Consider the following 24,321-nt stretch of genomic DNA (forward strand, 5'->3'; position numbering starts at 1 on the left):
CCATCCCAATAGAGCATCCAGAGGAAAAAAATCATTCCAGTTTCAGTGGTTGAAAACAACCATGTGGAAATAGGTTTAAGTCCCAGAGGCTTCTGGGTTCCCACACTGTGCTAACTTCTTTCCAATGAGAAAGAAGACTTCTAGGAAGGAGGAAGGGAGGACTTCACCCAGACCAAGACCTGCCTGCGGCTGCCCTTGACTCTGTGCCCCAGATAGGCACAGAGTGGTTGGAGACAGAAATAAAGACGTGGAGGAATCTTTGGGGTGCTGCTTCGGGTGTGTCTGTCCTCAGAGTCTGTCTTTTAACTGCGTCTCTAGTGACCAGAGGAGTTGGCTATGTGTGCTAAGATACTCTTGGGCATTGGCCCTGGTTGTGGGCATGTGACATTAGCCTTCACAGAGGAACGACCCTTCAGGGAGATCACAAACCACCTACTTTACCTCTTACTTGACTCTCGGAAGTCTAGTGGTTTCCTGCTTCAGATGCCATGTCTGGCCCAGTGTGGCTAATGTTTATCCTATTTCTGATGACTGATTTATAAACAGGCGTGCTGTGAATAGAACGTGTGAGTAGTGAAGTCAAAATTCTCATATCAAAATTTGTCATAAACAAGGGATAGTGTGAATGACTGCAATTAAGCTGCAGTATTTGCTCAAAATGCATTTAAAATCATGTTTTATGCATCAAAATATAAGCACCATAAAGTTTACTGCCTTAGCCACTTCTCTGTGTACAATTCAATAGCATTGATTACATTCACATCATATAACTATCAACTGTGTATGTTTTTAAAAAATTAATCACACCAAACAGAAACTCTATAGCTCCTATAAGTAACTCCCATTATTATCTCTGCTTCCAGTGTTGTCTGCTTTCTCTATATATTTGCCTGTTCTAGACCCCACATATAAATGGAATAATATATTTGACATTTTAATGCCTGACCTGTTTTCTTATATAGTATTTGTTTGTATTTTGTATAAGAATTTCACTTTTTGAATAATGGATAACAAAGAATGAATGATAACACAAACTGTAATGGTTGCATATCCCTTATCTGAAATGCTTGGACTGGAAGTGTTCTGGCTTTTCAATTTTTTGAATTATGGAATATTTGTATATGTACAATGAGATATCTTGAGCATTGAACCCTAGTAAATATACAAAATTCATTTATTTCAGATACGCCTTATACATAGAGAACAAAGATAAGTTTGGTGTTTTCATTATGCCTGCATTTTGACTGTAGCCTATGGCCTGAGTTCAGGTATGGAATTTTCCATCCATTGTGACATGGCTGTGCACACAGGTTTTAGGTTCTGGAATAGTGTGTGTACTGGTTGGTTTTGTTGTCAACTTGATATAAATTAGAATCATCTGGAAAGAGAGGTTCAACCAGGAAACTGCCTCAATCAGACTGACCTGTAGGCAAGTCTGTGGGTCTTTGTCTTGATTAATGATTGACATGGGAGGGCCTAGCACGTGAGTGGTGCCCTTTCCTGAGAAGGTGGTTCTTGGACACTAAGAAAAGCAGGAGGAGCAAACCACGAGGAGCAAGTTGGTAAGAGGAGTCAGTTGCCAAGCAGGGCTCCTCTGTGGTCTCTCAATTACTTCCTGCCTCCAGCTCCTGCCTTGATTACTTGCCATGGCTTCCTTCAATTGCAGACGGTGACCAGTAAGCCTAACAAAACCTTTCCTCCCCAAAGCTGCTTATGGTGTTTATCACAGTGACAGAAAGTGAACTAGTACTCTCTCTCTCTCTCTCTCTCTCTCTCTGTGTGTGTGTGTGTGTGTGTGTGTGTGTGTGTGTGTGGTGTGTGTGTACTCATATGTTCTGCGTGCATGTGGAAGCCCAAGGTTGACATCAAGCGTCTTCCGCCAGTGTTCTCTGTGTTAGTTTTCAAACAGGGTCTCTCTCTCGCCCGGGAGCTCATAGATTTGCTAAGGATGATGGGCCAATGAGTCTAGGGGCCCGCCTGTGTCTGCCTCCCAGCACTGGAGTTATAGACATGGGTCACTGTGCCTGGCTGTCATATGGGTCCTGGAGCTTTGGACTTAGCTCTTCAAGCAGGCACTTCCCCAACTGAGCTCCTTCTCCAACCCCAAATTTTGGAATACTTTTGATTTCAGATGTTTGGATGAAAGATGCTCAGCTTGGAAGGCATTTTGTTCAGTCGCCTGTCTCTGGGCGCTTGGATTGTTTCCACTCTGGGTTTTGTAAATTGTGCTGCTATCAAGACTGGCACGGAAGTATTTGCTCGGACATCTAATTCTAGATCTTTCTGGTCCACAAGACGCAGCGCAGTTACTGGATTGTATGGCATTTCCACGCTTAGGTTTTTGAGGAAGCACTAAAATATTTCCCTGGTAGGAAATAGTAAGTTTGGGTGGCGCAATGGTTGGTTTTCAATGTCAGCTTGCCACAACTTAGAATCACCTGAGCAGCGAACCTCACCTCAAGGATTGTCTCCATCAGGTGAGCGTGTGGGTCTGTGGGGGGGGGGGCAATGCCTTGATTGCCTTAATCAATGTGGATATGGGAAGGCCCACCCTAAATGTGGATGGCATCTGCTAGTAGCAGCCCAGATCAAAAGACATGTAAGAAAGAAGAGTGTTTGCTTTTGATTCGGTTGACTTTACCTCTCATTTAATCCATTTACCCTTCCGCTGCTGTTTCTACTTCCTTAGCTAATGTTAGAACCAGCCTTTCCAGGAGTTCACCAGTCCCAGTCTTGTGCCAAAAATCTGCGGGGTTCCTGGATCATGGCTGGTCCTCTATCCAGTCTGGGGTTCTATAAAGCAGCTTCTAACGTTAGGAAAACTTCTCTCCATCTTTCTGCCTCATGTTCTGGCAGAAGTGAGGATAATGTGCGGCCTGGCTGGTGAGACTGGGAGTGAGGAGTGGCCACCACTGGGGAATGAAGGGTTCTTCCTGGTGCCCTCTGTGGACTGCAAGCTCTCTCCTCTCTCTGCTTCTGCTGAGCGAGCCAGATATCCCTACCTGGTAGATGCAGACCACAGTTCCCTCCGTGACAGCCATGTCCCCAAATTTAGTTCTTCTTTCAGGCAGGCACCAAGGTGGGGACCGGATTTTGGAAGTGGGGGAAGAAAGTTCTGTATGGTTCCAGAACTTCAGATTCCTCTTTACCATTAGTGGGAGTAAACACCCTGATCCGTTCCCAATCTTAATGTCAGCTTCCCAGTCAATATGGAACATTACAGAGAGGGTAAGTGGACTTGTGCCTTGGAGTGCCAGTCATGGAAATCATCTGAGGAATTTTTTAGTGATCATTTTGAATGAGGTCACTGAGATAAGGTAGGGGCAGAGCAGAAGTTCTGGAGAACTTCTCTTAAGCTATGCTATTGAGAAACTTCTCTACGATAATACACCAACAAAAATTCTGGCAACCATGGAACATTTAAATTTTCATGTGCCGTCGATAGTATTCTAGTTGGCAGGTTGTTTCCTTTCCTAGACAGTCCGTTCCAGTGACCAGCGTGTGCGGCAGAGTGACGTAGGAGGATCATTCTGAATGGTGCTCGTTCGAGCTAGAAAGTGCCGTGGATAATCTGGGAAAACGATGCTCTTATAAGTGGAAGTGAGAGGTTATCTTCGCGCGTTTGTGCTGCTTTAACAAAATACCACGGACAGAGTAGTTTGGAAAGAACAGACTCTTATGTGTCACAGTTGAAGGGAACCTGAGTTCTGTTTCCAAGATTGTGCCTTACGGCAGCCCTATGCTAGGGACAAGGGTATGGTGTCTTCAAGGAGAGAGGGAAAGATGGCAAATAGCAATAAATTGTCTCCCCTTCAAGCTCCCTTACAGGTACTGGTATTAATTTATGTGTAGAGCAGAGATCCCGTGACCTAACCTTTTCTAAAAGGGCCCTGTTTATGCTAACAAGTGAATTTGAGGGAACACAATCAAGCCATATCAGAAACGTTAATTTAATGGATTCCAGAAAGTCCATTATTTGTTCCCATGAAACAGACATTGAAAGTGTCCATTAAGCCAGGCAGTGGTAGTGCACGCCTTTAATCCCAGCACTGGGGAGGCAGAGGCAGGTGGATCTCTGTGAGTTCGAGGCCAGCCTGGTCTACAAGAGCTAGTTCCAGGACAGGCTTCAAACCTACAGAGAAACCCTGTCTTGAAAAACAAAGTGTCCATTATTGATGAAAGATTGATGTGAGCTCATTTTTTTAAAGGCACATAAAGTATAGATGGATGTTGTTGATTGTTTACTCACACTCATTTGGCTCTTTGGTGCTTATTCTTGGTGGGGGGGGGGTGCTGCCTCCCAGTTCCCAAATAAATCATATGGAGGTTTATTCTTACTTATGAATGCCCAGCCATAGCTTGGCTTGTTTCTAGCCAGCTTTTCTTAAATTATCCCATCTGCCTTTTGCCTCTGGACTTTTATCTTTCTCTATTCTATATACCGTTCTTTACTTCTGGTGGCTGGCTGTGTAGCTGGGTGGCTGGCCCCTGGAGTCCTCTTTTCCTTCTCACGCCTCTGTCTGTCTCTCCCCAGATTGTTCCTGCTGTTTACTCTCTTCTGCCTGTCAGCCCCACTCATCCTTCCTCCTGCCTTGCTGTTGGCCATTCCGCTCTTTATTAGACCAATCAGGTGTTTTAGGCAGGCAAAGTAACACAGCTTCACAGAGTTAAACAAATGCTACAGAAAATAGTGCAACACACCTTTGCATCATTAAACAAACATTCCACAGCACAAACAAATGTAGCACATTTTAAAATAATTTTCCACAACAGATGGAGACAATTATGTGGGCACAGAGATGGAAGATTCTTGGCTCTTGGTTCAGGAGTAAACACTGGGCTCCTTGGCCAAAGCTGAAGTACCTGTGGGGATCACGAGTCACATACCATGTATATCTCTACACCTGCGTATCCTGGGAAATCGAGTGGCCCTGACTCAGTAAGACAGAGAGACATCCTCGTTTCTGCAGGGGACAGACCGTGTCAGGGTGCAGCAGATACTGGCATCCCTTCTGCGAATCTGGAATGATCTAGAACACAGCAAGATTCTGGGAGATTAAAGGTGCTTTCGAGTCCTTGGCCCTCCTTTGATGAGGAATGAAGGTCTATGTCCCTTCTCCCCAGAGGACCCAGACTTCCTTCCTGCTTTGGCAGACAGAATGAAGCATGAGTGAATCTGGATTGATGTGCGGGCCCCAGCTTCAAGAGACTGGCTACGCTTGGGCTCCATGACTTAGAACTGTGACACTTGCCACAGGTGAGAAATCCCAGCAGCAGTAGAGGCCCCGAATGGATTCCTGAGCAGCAGATCTGCTGATATCCCAGCTGATGGGTAAGCAGCTTGCCAGTCTGTGAGGGAACTACCTTGGGAGGAGACCCTCTAGCCTCAGTAGAGACCCCACCATGCCTGTGTGGAATCCAGAATGCCTTCCTTACCTCTTTCCCTTGCTGGGCAAAATAAATGACTGCTTCAGACAACCTAAATATGGGGTGTCTTGTGGTAGAGCCACAGAGAATGAGGACAGAGGCCACCAACAACTATCACATCCTCTAAGGACAATGAAGGGAGCACTCATGCGTGAATAATTACAGCAGAGGAAAATGAGAACTTTTATGGAAAGAGCTGAGAACTAGAATGGATTTCTCTAAAAAGGAAGCTGGCTTAAGTAATAGGGTAAATGGCACTTCTGAGGTATGTGTCGCTCATTTCTTGAAGGATGGACGAGTGAGCAGGCATCCAAAGACATTATCTGTGATGATTCTCGGCTGTTTGATGTCCCACTCTGGCTTCTGGATCAGGAGGAGGAGAGTTATATCATAACTTCACACACAGAGATATGTACACGATACTGTATGAGGAAGAAGGATTAATGCTGTCTGGTAAATCACATAACCGTTGATGGAGAAGGTGGTTGATACTGCCTAGGAAGTAAATATGAGTGATCCAGATCCAAATTCAAAGGGCAAACCATGGAGCGGGCAAAAAAATATTTGCAGTGTAGATGACAGTTAAAGGTTTACATGTGCATGCGTGTGCTTTGTGTATTTATGGTATATGTATATAGTTGTCATGTGCGTGACTGTGGTCACACACAAGCTACAGCATGCACGTGGAAGTCGAGGATAATCTCGGGTGCCATTCGTCACCTTCTCCCTTACTTGAGACAGGTCCCTTGTCCTTCGCTGCTGTGGAAGGCAGGTGGCCTGAGAACTTGGGAATTTTCCCATCTCTGCCTCTGTCATCATGCAGGATCTTGGGTCTGAGAGATGTGCTCATTACTGCCCCTGGCTGGCTTTCACATAGGTTCCGGGACCCCAGCTCAGGTCGTCAGGCTTGTCCCACAAACGTTTCACCTACTCACCCATGGCTTCAGTCACAACTAACTTTTTTGAGATCAGAACCTTATAACCTCTGACCTCTAAAGTGCTTAGTAGAAGACAACCCTCTTTAAAAACGTGATCTTCGACCGATGAGAGCAGAACCCATATCTCTTATTGGCGGTGACACAGAGGCTGCTGGTGTTTGATTTGGAAGGCAAGACAGGACCTGACCTTTCAGGAAGTGGAAATGCAGAGGGCGGGGAGTAGAACACGCCACTATGCCCTCTCCGCTCTCCATCTTCAGCGTCCTGCATTAGGTTACGTGTAGAATAGCAATGTGCCTTTCAAACTCTAGCTAGAAGCTGACAGGTCCTTCTGTTTAGGAGAAGACATCGCTATGCATTCTACTTAACTGAAAATGAAGATATTCTTTTCTCTATTTTAAGCCCCTTACAGTGCATGCCTAGTTTCTGTTAGCCCAAATGCATCTTTGCCTTTATGTAATGCAATTATGTAATAATGTCTAAACGTACAAAGCGCAAGGTTTCTTAAAGGGACTTGCTTTCTCATTATATAAGAAATCTGTCTAGTTGTCAGTCATTAGGAGACTAAGGTGAACTGTGATCCCTACCTCCCAGTCTCTACTGTAGCGAGGTGGTGTGTGAAATTCTGATCTCTTTCCCAAAGCGGCCTACCTGCTTACTCCTCAGAATTCCTGGCAAAAGTTCATTCTTTGGGGGATTAAAAACATGTTAGTGGAAACAATATGGAGAGTTTTTTTTTTTTTAACTGATTCCATGTCCAAGTAAGCAGCCAGGAGTTGGTGGCACACGCCTTTAATCCCAGCACTTGGGAGGCAGAGGCAGGTAGATCTCAGTGAGTTTGAGGTCAGCCTGGTCTACAGAGTGAGTTCCAGGACAGCCAGGACTGTTTTTTACACAGAGAAACCCTGTCTTGAAAAAACAACAAACAAAAACAAAAACCCCAAAACCAAAACCAAACTCAAAAAACAACCAACCAACTAACCAAACAACAAAGTAGCTGTTTTATCACACCTTCCATTTCCCCTCCCTCTGACCTTTCCACTTACTGGAGGGAGACAGTGGTTGGAAGAGCATGGCCCAAGGGGAAAAGCAAAACCCTGGCTTTTCAGCCCCCACTATGCACCTCTGCCACTAAGTTGAGCTAGGAAAGTGAGACATCAAAGAAGGTGACTCAGGGACGCATATCATACAGATGGCGATCGGACTGTCTCAGAAGAAAGTCGAACGCCCTGTCCTTAGACAGGGAGCAGAAGAATCGGATACCTCAAATTCAATTTCATAGAATGTATGTTTCCCCTCGAGTCAACTCAAACACACCCTGAGTTTTCTGTAATTGGAACTAGAGGAATGTAAACGACCCAAGGCTATTGCTTACTGCTCTCTGAGTGCCTGAGTGTTTTTGGTCCAGTGGTCCCATCAGCCATTAAACTTTTTATTAATGTGTTGAAGAGAAAATGCTTTGCTAGAGTGTCACACTTCTTAGAGCAGAGATAAATGGGAATATATAATGTGAACTGCAAGGGCAAGCTTCATTTGTAATTCAAAATGTTGAGGGGGCATGTGTAAATTTTAGGACGGTAAATGCTTATCTAGGAAAGAATAAATAATCCTAAATTGATCTCAGCTTAAGAGACTATAGAAATAAAAGCAAATTAAAACCAAAGCAAGCAGAATGGAAGGAACTACAAAGAACAGTGATCGATGCAATTGAAAATAGAAACAATAGAAAAATCGATAAGCCAAAAGCCAGCTCTCTGGAAAGGTCAATTAAATTGATGAACCTCTAGCCAGACTAAGAAGGAAAAAGAGAGAAGACAAAAAATACCAATATTAAACATGAAAAGTGGGTCTTACTTTAAATCTCGTAGTCATTAAATGTATAATGAGAAAGTGCCAACAACATCTGTATGTACATGAATCCAGCAGCTTAGAAGAAATGAACCGAGTCCTTGAGAACATAAATTACCAAACCTAATCAAAAAGCAAAATAAAAAGAAACAAGTGAAAGTAATTTAATAATATGCTTAATTTACTCCAATATACACAAAATATTATCATTTAGCCAGCAATCATGGTAAGATTACAGATGAAATATTGCATCGAAGTCCAGTGAGATACAGGAGTTTTAACCTACCCATTGCAAATGATTAGTGGCTACCGTGTGCCCATTGGTAGGTTTGGAGAATAGAGGAGTCTACCTCTGGTGAGGTCTTCACCTTGATTTCTAGCTCGAGGGGAAGTGAATGGGTCAGGGCATGGAAGTCCCGAAGAGGAAAATAGTGACTGGATAGCTCTGTCGGGGACATTAGTTTAAAAAAATGGTCAATTATCTCCAATGGTCAATTTTTATCAGTGAAGCAGTGTTGTCAAATAAGGTCACAGGAGGAATAAAACTATTTTTCTTATGTAATACTTTCGAGACGTGTGTGTGTGTGTGTGTGTGTGTGTGTGAGAGAGAGAGAGAGAGAGAGAGAGAGAGAGAGAGAGAGAGAGAGAGAAAGAGAGAGAATGTGTTTGGAAACCGATTTGTGCTTTAAACAGTAATTTCTATAGAACTGGAGAGATGGCTCAGTGGTTAAGCAGCACTGATCCTTCAGAGGCTGGGTTAGGTTTCTAGCAGCCGACATCAATGCCTCTCGCTCTAGATCCACGGGATGTGGTGCCTCTGTGGGCACCCACACTCACCTGCACAGACCCCCAGACAGGCATCTCCTATACACACAATCAAAATTACAAATTGTAAAGCAAATACAATGAGAGTTTGAAATAACGAGGAGAAAACTGTGTTGCTCCAGTTTGAAAAGCCAGCAGCAGCAGACAGTAATTGAATGGCGTATTGTCTGGTTGCAGCTTCTGGAAGCATTGCTGCACATTTCATTAATGCTTTTACATGTAATTAATCTGTTGTCTGTTGATCATTCATGGCTCAGATACTGCTCAGTGGATTTCTCATGGTTATATTATGTAATGATGATGACGTTAGAGACTAAATGCAATTCAGATACTAAAAATAACTGGAAGAATTTCTTAAATATATTATGCTTAATGATAGTTAACAGATCATTAACGATTATGTTACATGAGTGATGAGTATTTAATACCTACTAAGGATGTTCTCGGAGTGTTTTGTATTGCTTAATTCATTTATAAATACTTCCCATCTGACTGGTTTTTATTCATACCATATATAATGGTCTAAATTCTGAACAATAAGGAGTAGTACAAATATTACTGAAAATATGGTGTCTAATAACTGGCGTGTTCCATCTATTTTTCTTTTCATTTAATATCTTGGGCTTGGGAAAGAAGAGATCAGCCTTCTGGGTATCGCATGTAAAAATAGGGTAAAAGCTGAAGTATTTGGTGAAGTCTCTCAACCTGGCTGGCAATAAATAGTATCACCTGGAGGCTTCAGAAGTGAACTGGTCCTCAGATCCAGGCCCCGAGCTGTGTACCTGAAAAAAAAAGTGATGGATACTAATGATTCAGGGAGTCAGAGAGCTAAGCTGGGTTTTCTTTTTCTTGGAAGAAAAGGCGCTTTCTGCATCACCTGAGATTTACAGCTGGTCTACAGAAGAGCTTGGCAAAGGATAGAGGGATGGAACCTTTTCAACTCTCCCATCCTATGTGGTCATTCGTTAGCTGGAGCCATTCCTTCCTATAGTGGAGGTTTCGCTCAACCACAGCAAAGCAAGCAAGCAAATAATTAAAACAAAACAAACCCTAGCTAATCTTTAAAATAATGTCTTTCCATAGCTGCTAGAATTTCTACCAGATGGTAGGCCTTTGTGTACCTGTGAGATAGCCCGTGTGTACATGGCTCAGGGTTATGGATGCGAAACATCCAGTAAAAATTCCTTATCTTTTAAAAAACTTAAGAGGTAGTAATGATTGCTTCCTATATTCATCTAATGTATGCCAATCATCCCGTACATCCTGCACTTTTAAATATTTTAGTACTAAGTACTTAATACTTAAACCAATCTTACATGATAGGAAATATTCACATGTATAAGATGCCTAAACAGGTTATATCAGGCTGTTGCTACCACATTTTATGTAAGGGGGTATTCTTAATATCCAAAATGCAGAAATTGCAAGGTAATATATGAAAAGCTGTACGTTACAAAATGCTGAAGGACGGCTCCCATAGAAGAGATGGCAGCTCAAGAGTAGAGAGTGTTTAACAGTATTCGGATATGGAAGACAGGGATATGGTAGGTTTGAGAGCTGAGAGTCAGTAACTGTGGAAAAAAATGAAATTATGAAATTTGCAGTAATATTATATTAAATTAGGTAACCCAGACCCAGAAAAGCAAAAATCACATGTTATCTCTAGGTGACGGTAATAACTTTTAATGTTTATGCATATGTAAATACGGAAGCATGAGAGTAGGCATAGAAATCTTAGCTAGGTAGGAGACCGGGGAGCAGGAAAACAGGAGGTATTGGAAAAGGTTGGGAGGTCCAAAGGTCACATAGGATATTAAAAATTGAAAGTTCTACTAGAGGTGGGAAAGATAGGAGAGGGGGAGGGGCATGTGAGCGGCAGAAGAGGAAGAGCAAACCCGTATCTTGTTTGGAAAAAAAACAATGAAACCAAATTCTTTGTATGCTAATTTTTATGAATATTACTTGTATGAATAAGGCAGGTATTTGGTAAAGTTTTTTTTATATATTTTAGAATTAAAAATAATCTTGAGTCAAAATAAGATTACAGGTCAGCAGGTCAGCAAACCCTGATCAACTACAAGATCAAGAGAACTGTGGAAATAGATATAACCAAGATACACAAAGGCTCAGAAAAACCCTCTTGCGAGCATCCGAAGATGAGGTTCCACTGGTGCAGAGGAGATGTGCTAGAGCCAGAAGACAGTGTGCAGTGGGCTACAGATCGGATTTACTGCTGGTCAAACAGGGGACAGATTGGACAGCATCATTTCATGACAGTTTGCTTTGTAATTATTTACAGGGTGCACTTGAATGGAAAATTGCTAGACTTAAATAATGTAGATAGAATTAACATTGGAATTTACACTCCCACTCTGAGGGAGATAGCAACATGGATCGAATTTAAAAGTCTTTGATAGAGTAGTTAGCACAGTATGTTTGGATAGTAGAAATGATGTTTTGGCCAGTGAATTATAGACAAGATATTTCGGTATCAATTTATTTTACATAAAGAGCAAGAGCGTGGTCAGAGATTATCTCACACCTTAAGCTTGTAGGATGAGAATAAGAAATACCCCACTGACATCATTACATCGCGGTTCATTTAACATCAGAATAGCCAATACGCTTGGTGCTCTAGAGAGCAGTGCTACCGTTTGGGATGGTCTCGGGCGCAATCAAACCCACACTTGCAAGTGCTGAGCGAAAAGAATGAGCGGTAGTAAGAGTAAGCCATTTCCTGATGTCTGACTGCTCTGTTCACAGTAGCAAGGGAATGGAATTAGCCTAGATAGCCATCCGTAGATGAGTGGGTACCTAAAATGTGGTGCACAGACACGATGGAATTTTACTCCACTCTAAAGAAAAATGCTCCCATGAAACTTGTAGAGAAATAAAGGATGGAACTGGAAAATATTCTTTTGCAGTAACTCAGGCTCTGAAACCCAAACGCTATATGTTCTCTGTCATGTGTAGATCCTAGCTTCTATTTTTGCATTTGTACATGGGTACACATTGTACATTTGTACGTGGGTGCACATGTGTATGCAGTTGACCCCTGGTGTCATTACGCAGATACTGTTGTCCTTGCTTTCTGAGACTGTTTTCGTTGGCCTGGAGCTTCTCCAAGTGGGGGAGGCCCGCTTTCCCATAAGACCCCGAGAGACATCCGCCTGTTTCTTCCTATCCCACCCAAGGATTACAGCCACACCACCCATACTTGGCTGCTTTATGTCGGTTCTGGGGATCAAACCTCATGCTTATGCAGCGAGCACTCTATCAGTGGCGCTATCTCCCTTGGCCCAGCTTGGAACTCTGTAAAATATGTGCTTAGTTATGAGTGAATGAGCCCATGAGAGGGGGAGAGAGGTATCGACACGTATGACCTGAGAGTGGAAAGGGAGATATGGGGGTGGGGTGGGGTGAGATAGGGAGAGCAGGGGTTTGGTTGGAGAGGGTCAGCCAGTGCAGAGTGTGTATGAAACACACACAAGCACATTCATCCTCTTTAACAATAAATTTAGGAAAGACAAGAGATGAGACTATGGAAAACCCAAGGCAAAGCATCCGAGTGTGAGGGAAAGGAAATTCCAAGATAAAAATATGAACTAACATTAAAAATAGTAGCACATCGGAGGTGCCTAGTGTTAGATTTGGCAGTCAGAAAATGATTGCTCTCCTGGAACTCTCTAGAATATTCCTTTCTTCTGGTATCGACTATGTTCTCCTCCGAGTGCCTTTTATAGCTGGTCATCCCCCTACAGTCCGCTCCAGTATCTGTTTCTTGAGAGCCAGACTTGTTTCATGTTGCCTTGGTCGTTGGACTGTGAACACAGATCCGTCTCTGAGTCCTAGCCCTGTGTTTGCCTTATATGTTAAAGAAATGGGTGAAGGACTGAATGAACACATATCCACTCTCTAGCTGGGCAAAAGAGACATACAAAAAAATCAGATCCACTAGAGACGGCTGGAATGGAGTTCACAGACCTGCTCTTCTTGAACTCCCCAGTCCTGGGGTTGGAAGAATCAATTATTAATGTATAGAACATTCTAGTTCCTAAAACACATGGTGGGACTGATTAATTATTAATAATATTAGTGTTTCTGATTTGTATCATTATTCTTCTAACTGAGCTGGAGGGTGGATTTCCAAGTGAATTATTGATACCCTCATTTCAGAATGCCAAAACGGCCTCCCTTGTGAAGTCTTGGCTGAGCTCTGACCCTGCTCTTTGCCCGTCTTTTCCCATGGTGCTCCGCTGGAGCTTCTCAACACATACTTGTATGCAGTGCATCTCACCCAGATGCTGGGCTCGTGTAAGCCTGGGCTGTGTAAGGAGCGGCAAGCCTGGCTTACATAGTGTTTGCACCCACGTCACCCTGTGCGCCTGTAGAATGTCCCTTCCTTATCCCATATGGGGTAAGACTCTGGTTAAAGAAAGGTGTTTTGCAGTTGGTACCCTTGGCTCTCACATTTAGAATTGTCTTTAATATTGGTTTACTTGAATATTTATGCATGTATATACTTCTCAGAATACTGCAAGTTTTCCTCTGGGTAGAGACTGTGGTGATACTAAGTTATTATCCAGTGACCTTTTGTCTAAATCAGTTGTATGAACTTTGAATCTGCATCATGACTTATGGATGAAGTTAACTCAGTGGGCATTTATTGATTGTTCTGTGTCAACTGCCTTTCATACGTTAAAATTAAATTCAAAGATGAAATGTATGTATATGTTTTAATGCATGATTTGTTCATCTTTAAAAGAGCCACCTGAGGTTAAGTCTATAAGAGACAGCACCTTAGTGATGGAGCCTGTTAGATTTTCCTGCCCAGACACGGATCAGTGTTGTTGGATTGCGATAGCACCGTTGGGAAGTTACTAGTCCTGCACTGCCTCAGTTTCCATGCCTGTAAGTCTTCAGAAGGTAGATGTAAGGATTCTAGGAGCTGAAGGATTCAAAGCATCTAAGACAAAGGTTACATATAAGTGCTGAATATTGTAACTATCACTACTTTACTCATTTTCTTCTATTTTCATGTGTTATGTGGTGTATGTGTGTATGTAGTGTGCATGTATGTATATGTATCTTTGCATGTGTGGGGCACGTGTGTGTGGCACAGGTGCATATGGAGACTGCCGATGAGCAGAACCATCAATTGCTGTTCTACCTTTTCCAATGAGGCAGACTCTCGGGCAAATCTAGAGCTCACTGATACAGCTATTGCCAGCTCGCCAGCTTGCTCTAGAGATGCTCTGACTCCACTTTCAGAGGCTGGAATTACAGACAGGAAACTATGTAAAGCTGGCTTTAGGGGAGTTCTGGGGATCCAAGCTGTGGTCCTCATACCTGCTTCAGCAAATGAAACACTGAGTTATCCCCGTAGCCCCATCAGCATTTTAAAATTATTAATTCATCAATTTTCATATGTAGAGTGTCTTGCCTGCATGTATGTATGTGTCTCATATGTGTACCTGGTGCCCGCAGATGACAGAAGAGGATGTCATATCCTTTGGGACTGCAAAGTTACGAGTTACAGATGATTGAGCCATCATTAGGTGCTGGAGATTGAACACAGATCCCCTGCCAATGCAGCCGATGCTCTTACTGTCTGAGCTACCTCTCTAGTCCCTTCCCCTATCAGTGTTTTAATCCTGCTTAGATTAAACTAATGCATGCTCCAGACCAGTTATTAGTCCAGTTCTCCGGGTTAAGAAGCACCTGTCCTGGAACCCCCAGCCTGTTATGGTTGCCTTTGTGCCTTACAGGGCTCAGACGCAAGCCCTTCAGTCATTGGCTTGATTAGGAGAACCCACTCACTGAGGCAATGTGGGACAGTGATGTGACTTTCTTCTCACCTGATTCGACAGGACCACTCAGTAACATCAATGTCACAGCTGTGGGTCTTTGTATGATGTAGAGGAACCAAGTTGCCGTAGCAACAGATTGGCCGCATTCTAACAGGCTAGAGTCCATTCTGTCTGCCTGCTCTGTGCTTGGCATGGCCAAGGACATGAAAGAAATGTAACAGACACTCTGGGCTGCTAGAAGTTTGTAATGTATAATGCATAGAGGACAAAATGACCCTGATAGGCCCATGGAGCAATTAAGGAACTGCAATCACAACATCAAGGCTCTAGATGATTAATTAACTCCCCAGATGAAGGATGCTGATAGCGAAAGCAACATAGGCGAGTTTGGGGGAGAAAAGAAGTGAATTTAGCCAGAATGGTTTCACGGAGCTTGGTGGCATTTTAAGCACAGCTTTGAAACAATGGGGTTGTCAGGGTAAGCGGATAAAAGAGAAAAGTTTCTGGGAGGGAAGGAGGCCACACTCAGGTCCCTAGTGGCTGCTTCCGTTTTGCTGTGTTTCTTCCCTGGGAACAGATGCTAGCTTATTACTTATGTTTATTTACTCTTCCGCTTGGTACAAAAACTTCCTGATGTTCTAGCTTTCATCACGTCTCAGAGAATGTGTCATTCTCTTTATTGTTTTTTGTTTTTGATCAAACCTGAAGGGTTCAAGTTACCCAGAATAACACACAATGGCCTCCCTGATAAGTCTCCAAGGGTCTGTTGTTTCCAGTCCCACAAAAGAGCATAGAACGGGGAGGCAAGGTAGGAAAGCCTAAACAAACCCAAGGGTACAGAGAGCTCCCTCAGACAACAAAAACACCATTAAGAATCTCAGCTCTACACCTGTAGATGATTTCTAATTACATTATTTACTTCAATTCACAGAGCGGGCCTGGGAGAGTCATTTATATGCAAATGCCAGGGCAGAAAAAAAAATTAAGAAAATGCATTTATGAAAAGTAATGGTGGAGAGGTTTGGGGTTCATTTGAAATGTTTCTAAAATACCGGCTTTTACTGCTCAAAAGGAATGATTTTGAATAACAATTACCGTGCAGCAAATGGAGAGGAAAAATACCTGATTTTATTTACATTTAATTATACAAGGTCTAAGCTTTGAAAGATAAAAGTTGCTGTGCTGTCATTATAATTGAATTGTTTGTAGTTCTTTTAGCAGTTCTGGTTTGAAAAATGATGCAAAAAAAAGTCCTTATTTGCTTTTAAATCCAAATGGACTGCTACAGTTGGACAGTGTTAGAATTTCTCAGGGTTTTGTCTGTCTGTCACTGCTTTGTGGCTGAAATTTCCTGCTGACAATGGAACACTTTGATATTTTACTGACTTGACTCTGGCACAGGAAGGCCTGCAATGAAAGTGTGACCACACATTCTGAATTACCCCCAGGCTGTCGTTTGGCTTCCAGGTGAGTGCCACTGAAGGCTTACTCCCTGGGCTTGGCACTCAGGGCTCTCCCAGAGGCATGGTCAGAGCGACACCCACCGCTCTCAGACTGGAGGTGAGACCCGAAATCAGAGTCGGACCTTTGAGTCTTGTGCCAATCCAGTGAGGGGCAGCCTTACAAACAGGGCGTGGCTTGACACCCCAAGCTCACACATGCTAGGTTTTCCTGACCAGAACTAAGAGACGGTATGTTATTTCTCTTTGGCCAGAAAAGGATTTTGAAGTCAGACAGTTGTCTGCACACAACACGCATGCCCTCCACGTCAGTACGGCTTACCCATGAAGATCTAATGGGCAGAAAGGGTGAAGGGAAAAAAAAAATACAATTCCTGTAAAAGAAAGTCTGTGATTTCCACGGCGTTCACTCGGTTTTAATATATTTTTTGTCACTGTTCACACCAGCGATAGCACTGCGAAGGCTGAGCTGTGCTCGGCGGTGTCGTGCAGCCGACAAGGCATAATCCCATTTTAACAGCATTGTGAGGAAGGCAGTCTTCATGCCTGTTTCCTAACTGTAATAACTGAGGCTTGGTGGTTATATAATATAGGACTTAGTGAAGATGCACAGATGTGGAGCGATGGTTGGAGGACCCCTATGTTTACCTGCTCGTGTGTTTCCTGTCCAGGCCCATTCTGAGTCACGCTGTAGTTCCGCTATCATTCCTTTGGGTTATCAGCAAAGTGCTCTTGTTTGCCTTTGAGTCGAGGAACAAACAGTCCTGTTACAGTTCACCCTTGCCACGCGACCTTTGAGGGAAAAAACTTGGTCACCCTGTCAGCCCCAACAAGGTAGACTTAGCCACAATCCCCAATATCCATTTTTTTTTAAAATTGTAATAGCGAAAATCAGAGAAAGATGGTATATTCAGTGTGGCCATATTGGGAAGATGAACATTAAGGGGGTCTAATGACCCGCATGGCACTGACATAAGATTCAGATTTGAATAGAGAGGCAGAGTACACATGACTAAGCAGCCTGGATGGGGTTGGTGCTGCCTATCAGACTGTCCAGCCTCTCGTGTCTCCGGAACTCTGCAGTCTCTCCCTTCGGTTTTCCTTCCCAGAGCATGAGCTTTCTGGGGAACTTAATTCTTTGGTGGTGGGTCTTCTTTTTTTTTTTTTCCAGTAATTTGATAGTGGCAGGGAGAAGAACATGCTTCTCTTTATCCTTTTTTTTTTTTTTTTTTTTTTTTTTGGTTTTGCGAGACAGGGTTTCTCTGCAGCTTTTTTTTAGAGCCTGTCCTGGACCTAGCTCTTGTAGACCAGGCTGGCCTCGAACTCACAGAGATCCGCCTGCCTCTGCCTCCCGAGTGCTGGGATTAAAGGCGTGCGCCACCACCGCCCGGCTCATGCTTCTCTTTAATATCCCTTCTGTGGCAGTCTGGTCACGCCCTGACCCCCAAGTCTCCCAGTTCTGTTTGTACCCACGCTGGATTATTTTCCAAAGTGTGGGGATGGTAATCTGAATACTTAAAGAAAGAAAGCCCTCAAATTCAAGCCTTCCTGCAGTAGCCCTGTTGGCATTTGCCAGCACGCGGGAAGGATTCGCCGTGAGTGTCGGGCTCTGCTTCACCTCCCTGGATCACACCACACGTTTGCTTATTTAATCTCCAGCCGTTAATGCCTTTGCGGCTGCCGTCAGGAAACACTGAAACCTTGACCCGTAAGCAAACATTGCACATTCCCGGACAGTACCCTGAAGTCTTTACCTGTAGCTACCAGTGAGTCACGAAGACTGAGTACAGACGAAGCAGCCAGACTCATTGCCCAGGCTGTTTTCTCGAACATTCTCATTTTGGTTAGATACTAAGGAGCAATGTGGTGTGGAGTCTTTTTGCCAGTGGGGAAACTGAATCTCAGAAAAGTTAGGGGACTTTCTAGCCTCTAGTAGCTGGTGGAGCTGGGAATCCAGCCTAGGTTTGTCATGATTTTCCTCTGTACTGTGGCCCATACACTAGGCTCAGAGGTCTCATTCTCTCTGGATAAGGCTCTTGATCCTATGGAAAGAGAGCCCTGGCCCATCGCAGGCAGCAACAGAGATTCTTGATTTCCAGCATGGAAATCTTCCCTAAATCTGCCCTAGCATAGTATATTCTGGTCCTTAGGACCTGGGGTATAATTGACCCAGATGGGGACTGTACATGTGTGAGACCATCACTTCAACAACTAAATTATATAAAAGCGATGCTTTCAGATCTTAGCTGTCAAGCTTCTTGGATGGTTGAGGAGGCCGAAAATCCATACTTGCATTTGTATTACGGAAATGTCGTCTAAGGAACTCTGGATTCTAAGTGATGGAGGAAGGCAGGCATCATTGCTAATCAATATGAGGCCATTTTCTCATATTGTTCCTATGTAAATGATTCTCCAAGCACTGTGGAATAGCCAAGAACTGTCCTGATGCTACTTGAATTTTCATTATAATCAGTATTGATTGTTAAAGTATAATTGCCTGCTGTAGAATGTTCATTCTGCTATTCTACTTTTGTGAGGCAAGGTATAAATAAGAGAACAGGAAAGAAAACACATAATGGCTTATAAGTAACTTTGCTTTCCTATGTACTGCTAAATGCTTTTCATCTCCCTCCCTCCCTCCCTCCCTCCCTCCCTCCCTCCCTCCCTCCCTTTCTTCCTTATTTCCTTCCTTCCTTCCTCCTTTTTTTTTTTTTTTTCCAGAAAGGGTTTCTCTGTGTAACAGCTCTGGCTGTCCTGGAACTCTCTCTCTGTAGACCAGGCTGGCCTCAAAACTCACAAAGATCCACCTGCCTCTGCCTCCTGAGAGCTGGGACTAAAGGTGTGCGCCACCACCGCCTGGTGCTAATGCTTTCTATAGGAAGAGTTTGTAAAGTGGCATTGCTTTCAGGAAAGACAGACGTCCTCAGGGCTGAGAAGCTGCTCTCTCGTCGCCAGTGTTCTGCATAGGGGAATTAAAGGCTACAGGGATGTTTACTTTGTAAGACAAAAGATGCTTTGCTTATCAGTAGTATAGGCCGTGAGCACATTGTGGAATCCCTGGGTGATTCATCAAATATTCAGAATATTTAGTTAGAAATATTTGGAACATACATTGAATATTTTATTGGGGTTTGTATTAAACATTTGGCTCAAGTGGGACTTTTGTTATATAAGGTTGAATCGGCTTGGTGGGCACAATGATCTTCTTGCGTATGTATGAAAGGGGAGTGTATGATAGACATATGAGGGTTTGTGAGTGTGTGCTCCCGTGTGTGCACATGTAAGGCCCAGAGAGCATGTTGAATGTCTTCTCTTGCTCTCTGCCTTGTTGCCATGAGACAGGGTCTTTCAGTGAATCAGAAGCTGGTTCTTCTATAGGCTGGCTGGCCAATAAGATCTAGATCTACCTGCCTCACCCCACCCCCACTGGAGTTACAGGCACATGCAGTCTGTATATAGGTGCTGGGGATGTGAACTCAGGTTTTTACGCACGAGCAAGCATGCTTACCCACATGCACCATCTTCTCAACCACATTTGTATTTTAAAGATTTCCCTTCTAAGGAATCAGTAACCTAAAACATTGAAATGACCTGTCTTTAAAAGATGAATTTCAAAACACTGATTTCACTTGGTTTTGCTGTTTATCCCTTGAGGCAGCTTCTTCTTGATGTTGAAATATTATTCTGTCAGAGGAGCAGTACAAAATGAACAAGGCAGACCTCATTTTCACTCAGCAATCTACAGAAAGCATGAGGCGCTCACTCCTGCCTGTGTGCATGGTGTGATGCTACATCCAAGAAAGGAAGGTGGAAAGAGACAAAGGCAGCCACAAGAAAGAGGAATTACTATTGGCTGATATGGGAAGAGGGCCTCATGGAGGGGTAGAATTGACATTGAGACTGGAAGGCAAATGGAGTTTTAAGTAAGCACGGGGAATGTTCTAGTTAAAAGGAACGGCAAAGCCAGTGGATCCCCAATGCTGCATGCCAGAGATTGACAAAAAAATAATTAAACTTAACTACTTACAGTTCTGAGAATGTTCATTATTCTTTGCTTCCAAAGGTCCTAAACTAATTACTTCCAGTTCCCTTGGTAAAACTAAGGTGATTTCTATAAACAAAAAGACTGCCTGTCTCTGTTCCAGGTAGACTACCCTGTCAGGTTACATATTCAGGATGCACCACATGTATTTGATCTTTTAGTAAATTGCTATTCAGGGTACCATTTAATGCTCCACTGAAAAGGAAGTCTGTAATCTTTTTTGTGCTCTGTATGGCAGCTCAGGTGGTTCAATGACCATAAAATATGCTCTACTTAAAGCTGACTATTGCGAAGCCACACTTAAAGAGATAGAGTGCCTGTTTTGAGACGCGCGGAATAGCCTTGGTTTTCCATGCTTCTGCAACCTAAAGGGAAAGTAGTTCCTTTCAGCGACTCTTTAAATAACAGGCTTTATGATGTTGGCCAGAATGTCTTTCTCTGATCCAATTCCAAGATACTTTCCCCGAGTTTAATGGCCAGCCAAGTGGGAAAGGAAAACTTAAATAAAGCTGGTCTTGACCGAGTCCTGAGGCAACTCATTTTTCATGAGCTGCTCGTCTTAAAAGTGCCATAGCTCATTGTCAACACAAAGTCTGCTTACGCTGTAAACCGGACACCCCATTTGTTCCGTGAAACATCTAGCCTAAAAAAAACATATGGCTACTGCTGTCAATTAATCTGACTATTTCATTTGGTGGCTACCCTGAGGCTTCTTCAGCTTGAGAATGGATTCTTCGTATCTGAGAAAATGTTGCGGCTTTGGCTGGAGGTCAGAGAGCTCAGGCCCGTTCTTGCTCCTTCAAGGCTATTGACAAGAGGTCTGACTTAAGGTGTGGCTACTAACAAGATATCTTGACCTAGGCTGTGGTAACTTGGTGTTTGGGGTATTAAGTGGCCCACAAAGGTGGATCCTTTCCACCTTGACCAAAGGTCAGAGAGTTCAGGCATATTTCCTGCTCCTTCAAGGAGATGACAGGAGGTTTGACCCAGGGAGTGGCTGCTTTCAGGATACTCGGCCTAAAGTGTGATTGCTGCACGTCCTGCCTAAACGACAGAATCCTTGACTCAGGGAATGTCTGCTTGACGCTTCGGGTACCGAAGCAGTAATTGCCTTGTTTGTTCTTTGTATCATGTTAAAGCAGAATCCTCCCCTTTTTGGATATGGGTATATAAGCATATAGAAAATAAATGTGGGCAAGTTCAGTATTCAGTGATTTACCCTCCCGGTTCTATTCTGTGTCTCTGACTTTTACTTTCGGATCTCTGGTCTGTCTGCCTGGCGTTTCTAATCCACAAGCCCCTACCCTGGAACATGCAGGCCCCATGGGGGTTGGACCCTGACACTTGTTTTCCAAAGTAAGGACAGAATTTGTGTTTTTTTTTTTCCCTGTAGACTTGCTGGACGACACACTGACTATACCTTTTGTTCTCCTGGACTTAGGCCTTGGAAGATCGTGTATGGGAACTTTTACAGGAAGCAGACAGGACAGCTGAAGCTAACAAGGCTCAAAGTCAGGTGTATGATGCCATGGCCCAGACCTTGGGTGAAGCATGGGCAACCCTGGTCTCCATGCTTGAGAAAAGAAGGGAGCTCCTTGGACTGACTTCGGAGTTTTTTGAAAGTGCTCTGGAGGTTGGTGTTTCAAAAACCATTGCTTCTCCAAATCAATGCAAATAATTAGTACACTCAAAAATATTTGTCTTCTTAAACACATATTGTATGCGTGTTCAAAATAGCAGAATGACTGAGATATATGCAATACATATACATACATTTACAAATACATACATTTAGTATATTTTGAAAAAATAAAATTAATATTTTAAATATAAACCATCAGTCGTATACATATAGATAGTTAAGTGGAACTCTAAGCCACTTTGATCTAGTTCCCTCTTTAGAAGATAGCAATGTAGTTGTGGAATCTGAATACTCTTACTGCACAGTTAGTAGGGAATGCTGATGTGGAAGATTTTATTGGCTAAAAGTCTGCTCACTTGAGAAATTAATTACAAAGTATTTCATAGCAAATTATCCTAAGGAATATAGGTGAATTTCTAAAGTTTAAACCTATCTAAAAGTAGTAAAGGAAGAAAAACACCCTGGACTTCAGAGTGTTTACTTCTGTAGTTAGTAGTGTGACCCTGAGACAGTAGGGCCTAAAAAGAGGTGGACCAAGGCCTCATACAATAGACAGCTTTACCCAGAACCTAAAATGAGGTAGACCAAGATCTCATACAATAGCCAGCTTTCTCCAGAGCACCCAACAGTTTATAGTCTGAGGGTTGAGGGTCGCCTGAATAGAGTATATAATCATAAGAACAAGCTGCATGTGGTTTTCCATAGAGCCAACTGACAGCTGAAGTAAGCGCCCTCCTCTCTGCTCTACCTGGGAGTAGCAGGAGGACACTGTCAGGAGCAGTTCTGTGTTCTGAAGACACCGAAGTTACAACACTCATGTCTTGTTTTCTTGGAGTTTTCTTACAAGCACTCAGCAATCCCCTCACACAACTCCATTCTTGCACTGTGTTCTGACACAGATGAATGACCACTGAATTCCTCCTGTAATTTTTCTTTAGTTTACCTATCTATTTATATTTTACATTTTTCTTTATGGAGGTTTTAGATTTCAAAATATGAGACCAAACATTTTCCAAAGACGTATATTTTTTTGTAAAATACTTCCTGGCAATTTCACATTTTCGCTCCTGTCCAGTGGTACAGCCTGCTCTTGCTGACGACCAAAGGCTACTTCACTATGATAGAACACCAGCTTTGAAAACCATGACATTCTTAGGAGGGAAATTCAGGAGTTAAATCTGGAGTAATGAACATAAAACTCGACAAGGACAATCTCATGCACCATGAACTCACTCAGAAGAGGAACAAAACTCTTACTGTAGCTTTCAAGATTCACATGTTAGAGCTTGACCCCATTTTACAGGCCGTCTTGGGTGTGGGGTTATATGATCTCCTTTCTTGAAAGAAGAAATAAGACAGCAGAAATATACTCACTGAAGCCAAATCGCAGCCCTAGCTGATTCACCCCATCCTAGTAGGAGGGGTATAAATGGGATTGCCTGCGAAACTCCGTGCTCCTGAGCACAGCAGACTATCTTTTCCTTACGTTCAGCTCAATATTTGTTTCTCGGTGTAGCTTAGTGTTAATGCTAGCTAATTTTCTCTCTGATGTGGAAATTGCTTCCAGATATTGCGAGGAGTAGAAGGAAATACTAAGTCAAAGCAGATCAACGGGCTGCTCTGATCCATACACTTGAGTGAGCTTTTATTGGATGTAGGAAGATGACTAAATACGCCTGTTAGCCTGTTTCCCACGCCTTGAACCCTTGCACTCAGTGGAAGCTGAGTGCTATGGAACCTGCAGGCTGCTTCTCCATGGCAAAGAAGTTTCAGTAGTGAGGAAAAAAGATGATGAAATTAACTTTAACTCTTGTTTAAATCCCCACTGCTATTTCTACTCTGTTCAAACGACAGAAAAAAAGAAGTGTAAGTTTTAGATGGGAAAAAAAATCCACAAGGGAAGAGTTCATAAATCAAGGAATTTTAGAGCCTCGTTTGTTTACACTTGAAACAATTTGCCTAAGAATCTGAGAGATATAAACTATACCGTGTAAACTTTCTGTAATGTTCTCCTGGAAAACAGCAAATAACCTATGGGTTTTTTTCTCTTTTGAAGATTCTCTATAAAAATCAGTTATGAGAACATGGATGAAGGAGCGATGTGAACACGCGTGTGTGTGATCTCCTGTAACTAACCATGCCAGACTGTAGAATTCTAAGAGAAGTTATGATGGGCTGGATGGTGGTTATTATAGGATGGAATCTGACTCACAGGCTTAACTGTCACGTGAGGGCCTTCTCAAACACTGCTGGGATTTGGGAACAGTGCAGCTGAGGGACAGTGGCCAGTGTCCATTAGTGTGTCCTACAAGATGGCAGAGGCCTTCTG

The 24,321-nt window shown here is 43.1% G+C and overlaps 1 protein-coding gene across 5 annotated transcripts in view; it reads left to right on the forward strand.

The window, feature by feature from the left end:
* The window catches only part of Ccdc141 (coiled-coil domain containing 141), a 141,481-nt gene that overhangs the window by 6,572 nt on the left and 110,588 nt on the right, over positions 1-24,321 (forward strand). For all 5 annotated transcript variants that reach the window (XM_038336541.1, XM_038336540.1, XM_038336542.1 and 2 more), the window contains one exon: positions 21,792-21,983. In XM_038336541.1, the coding sequence (XP_038192469.1) occupies positions 21,792-21,983 (192 nt within the window). The remainder of the gene's footprint in view (positions 1-21,791; positions 21,984-24,321) is intronic.

The sequence above is a fragment of the Arvicola amphibius genome, chromosome 7 (genome assembly GCF_903992535.2).
Source record: "Arvicola amphibius chromosome 7, mArvAmp1.2, whole genome shotgun sequence".
NCBI lineage: Eukaryota > Metazoa > Chordata > Mammalia > Rodentia > Cricetidae > Arvicola > Arvicola amphibius.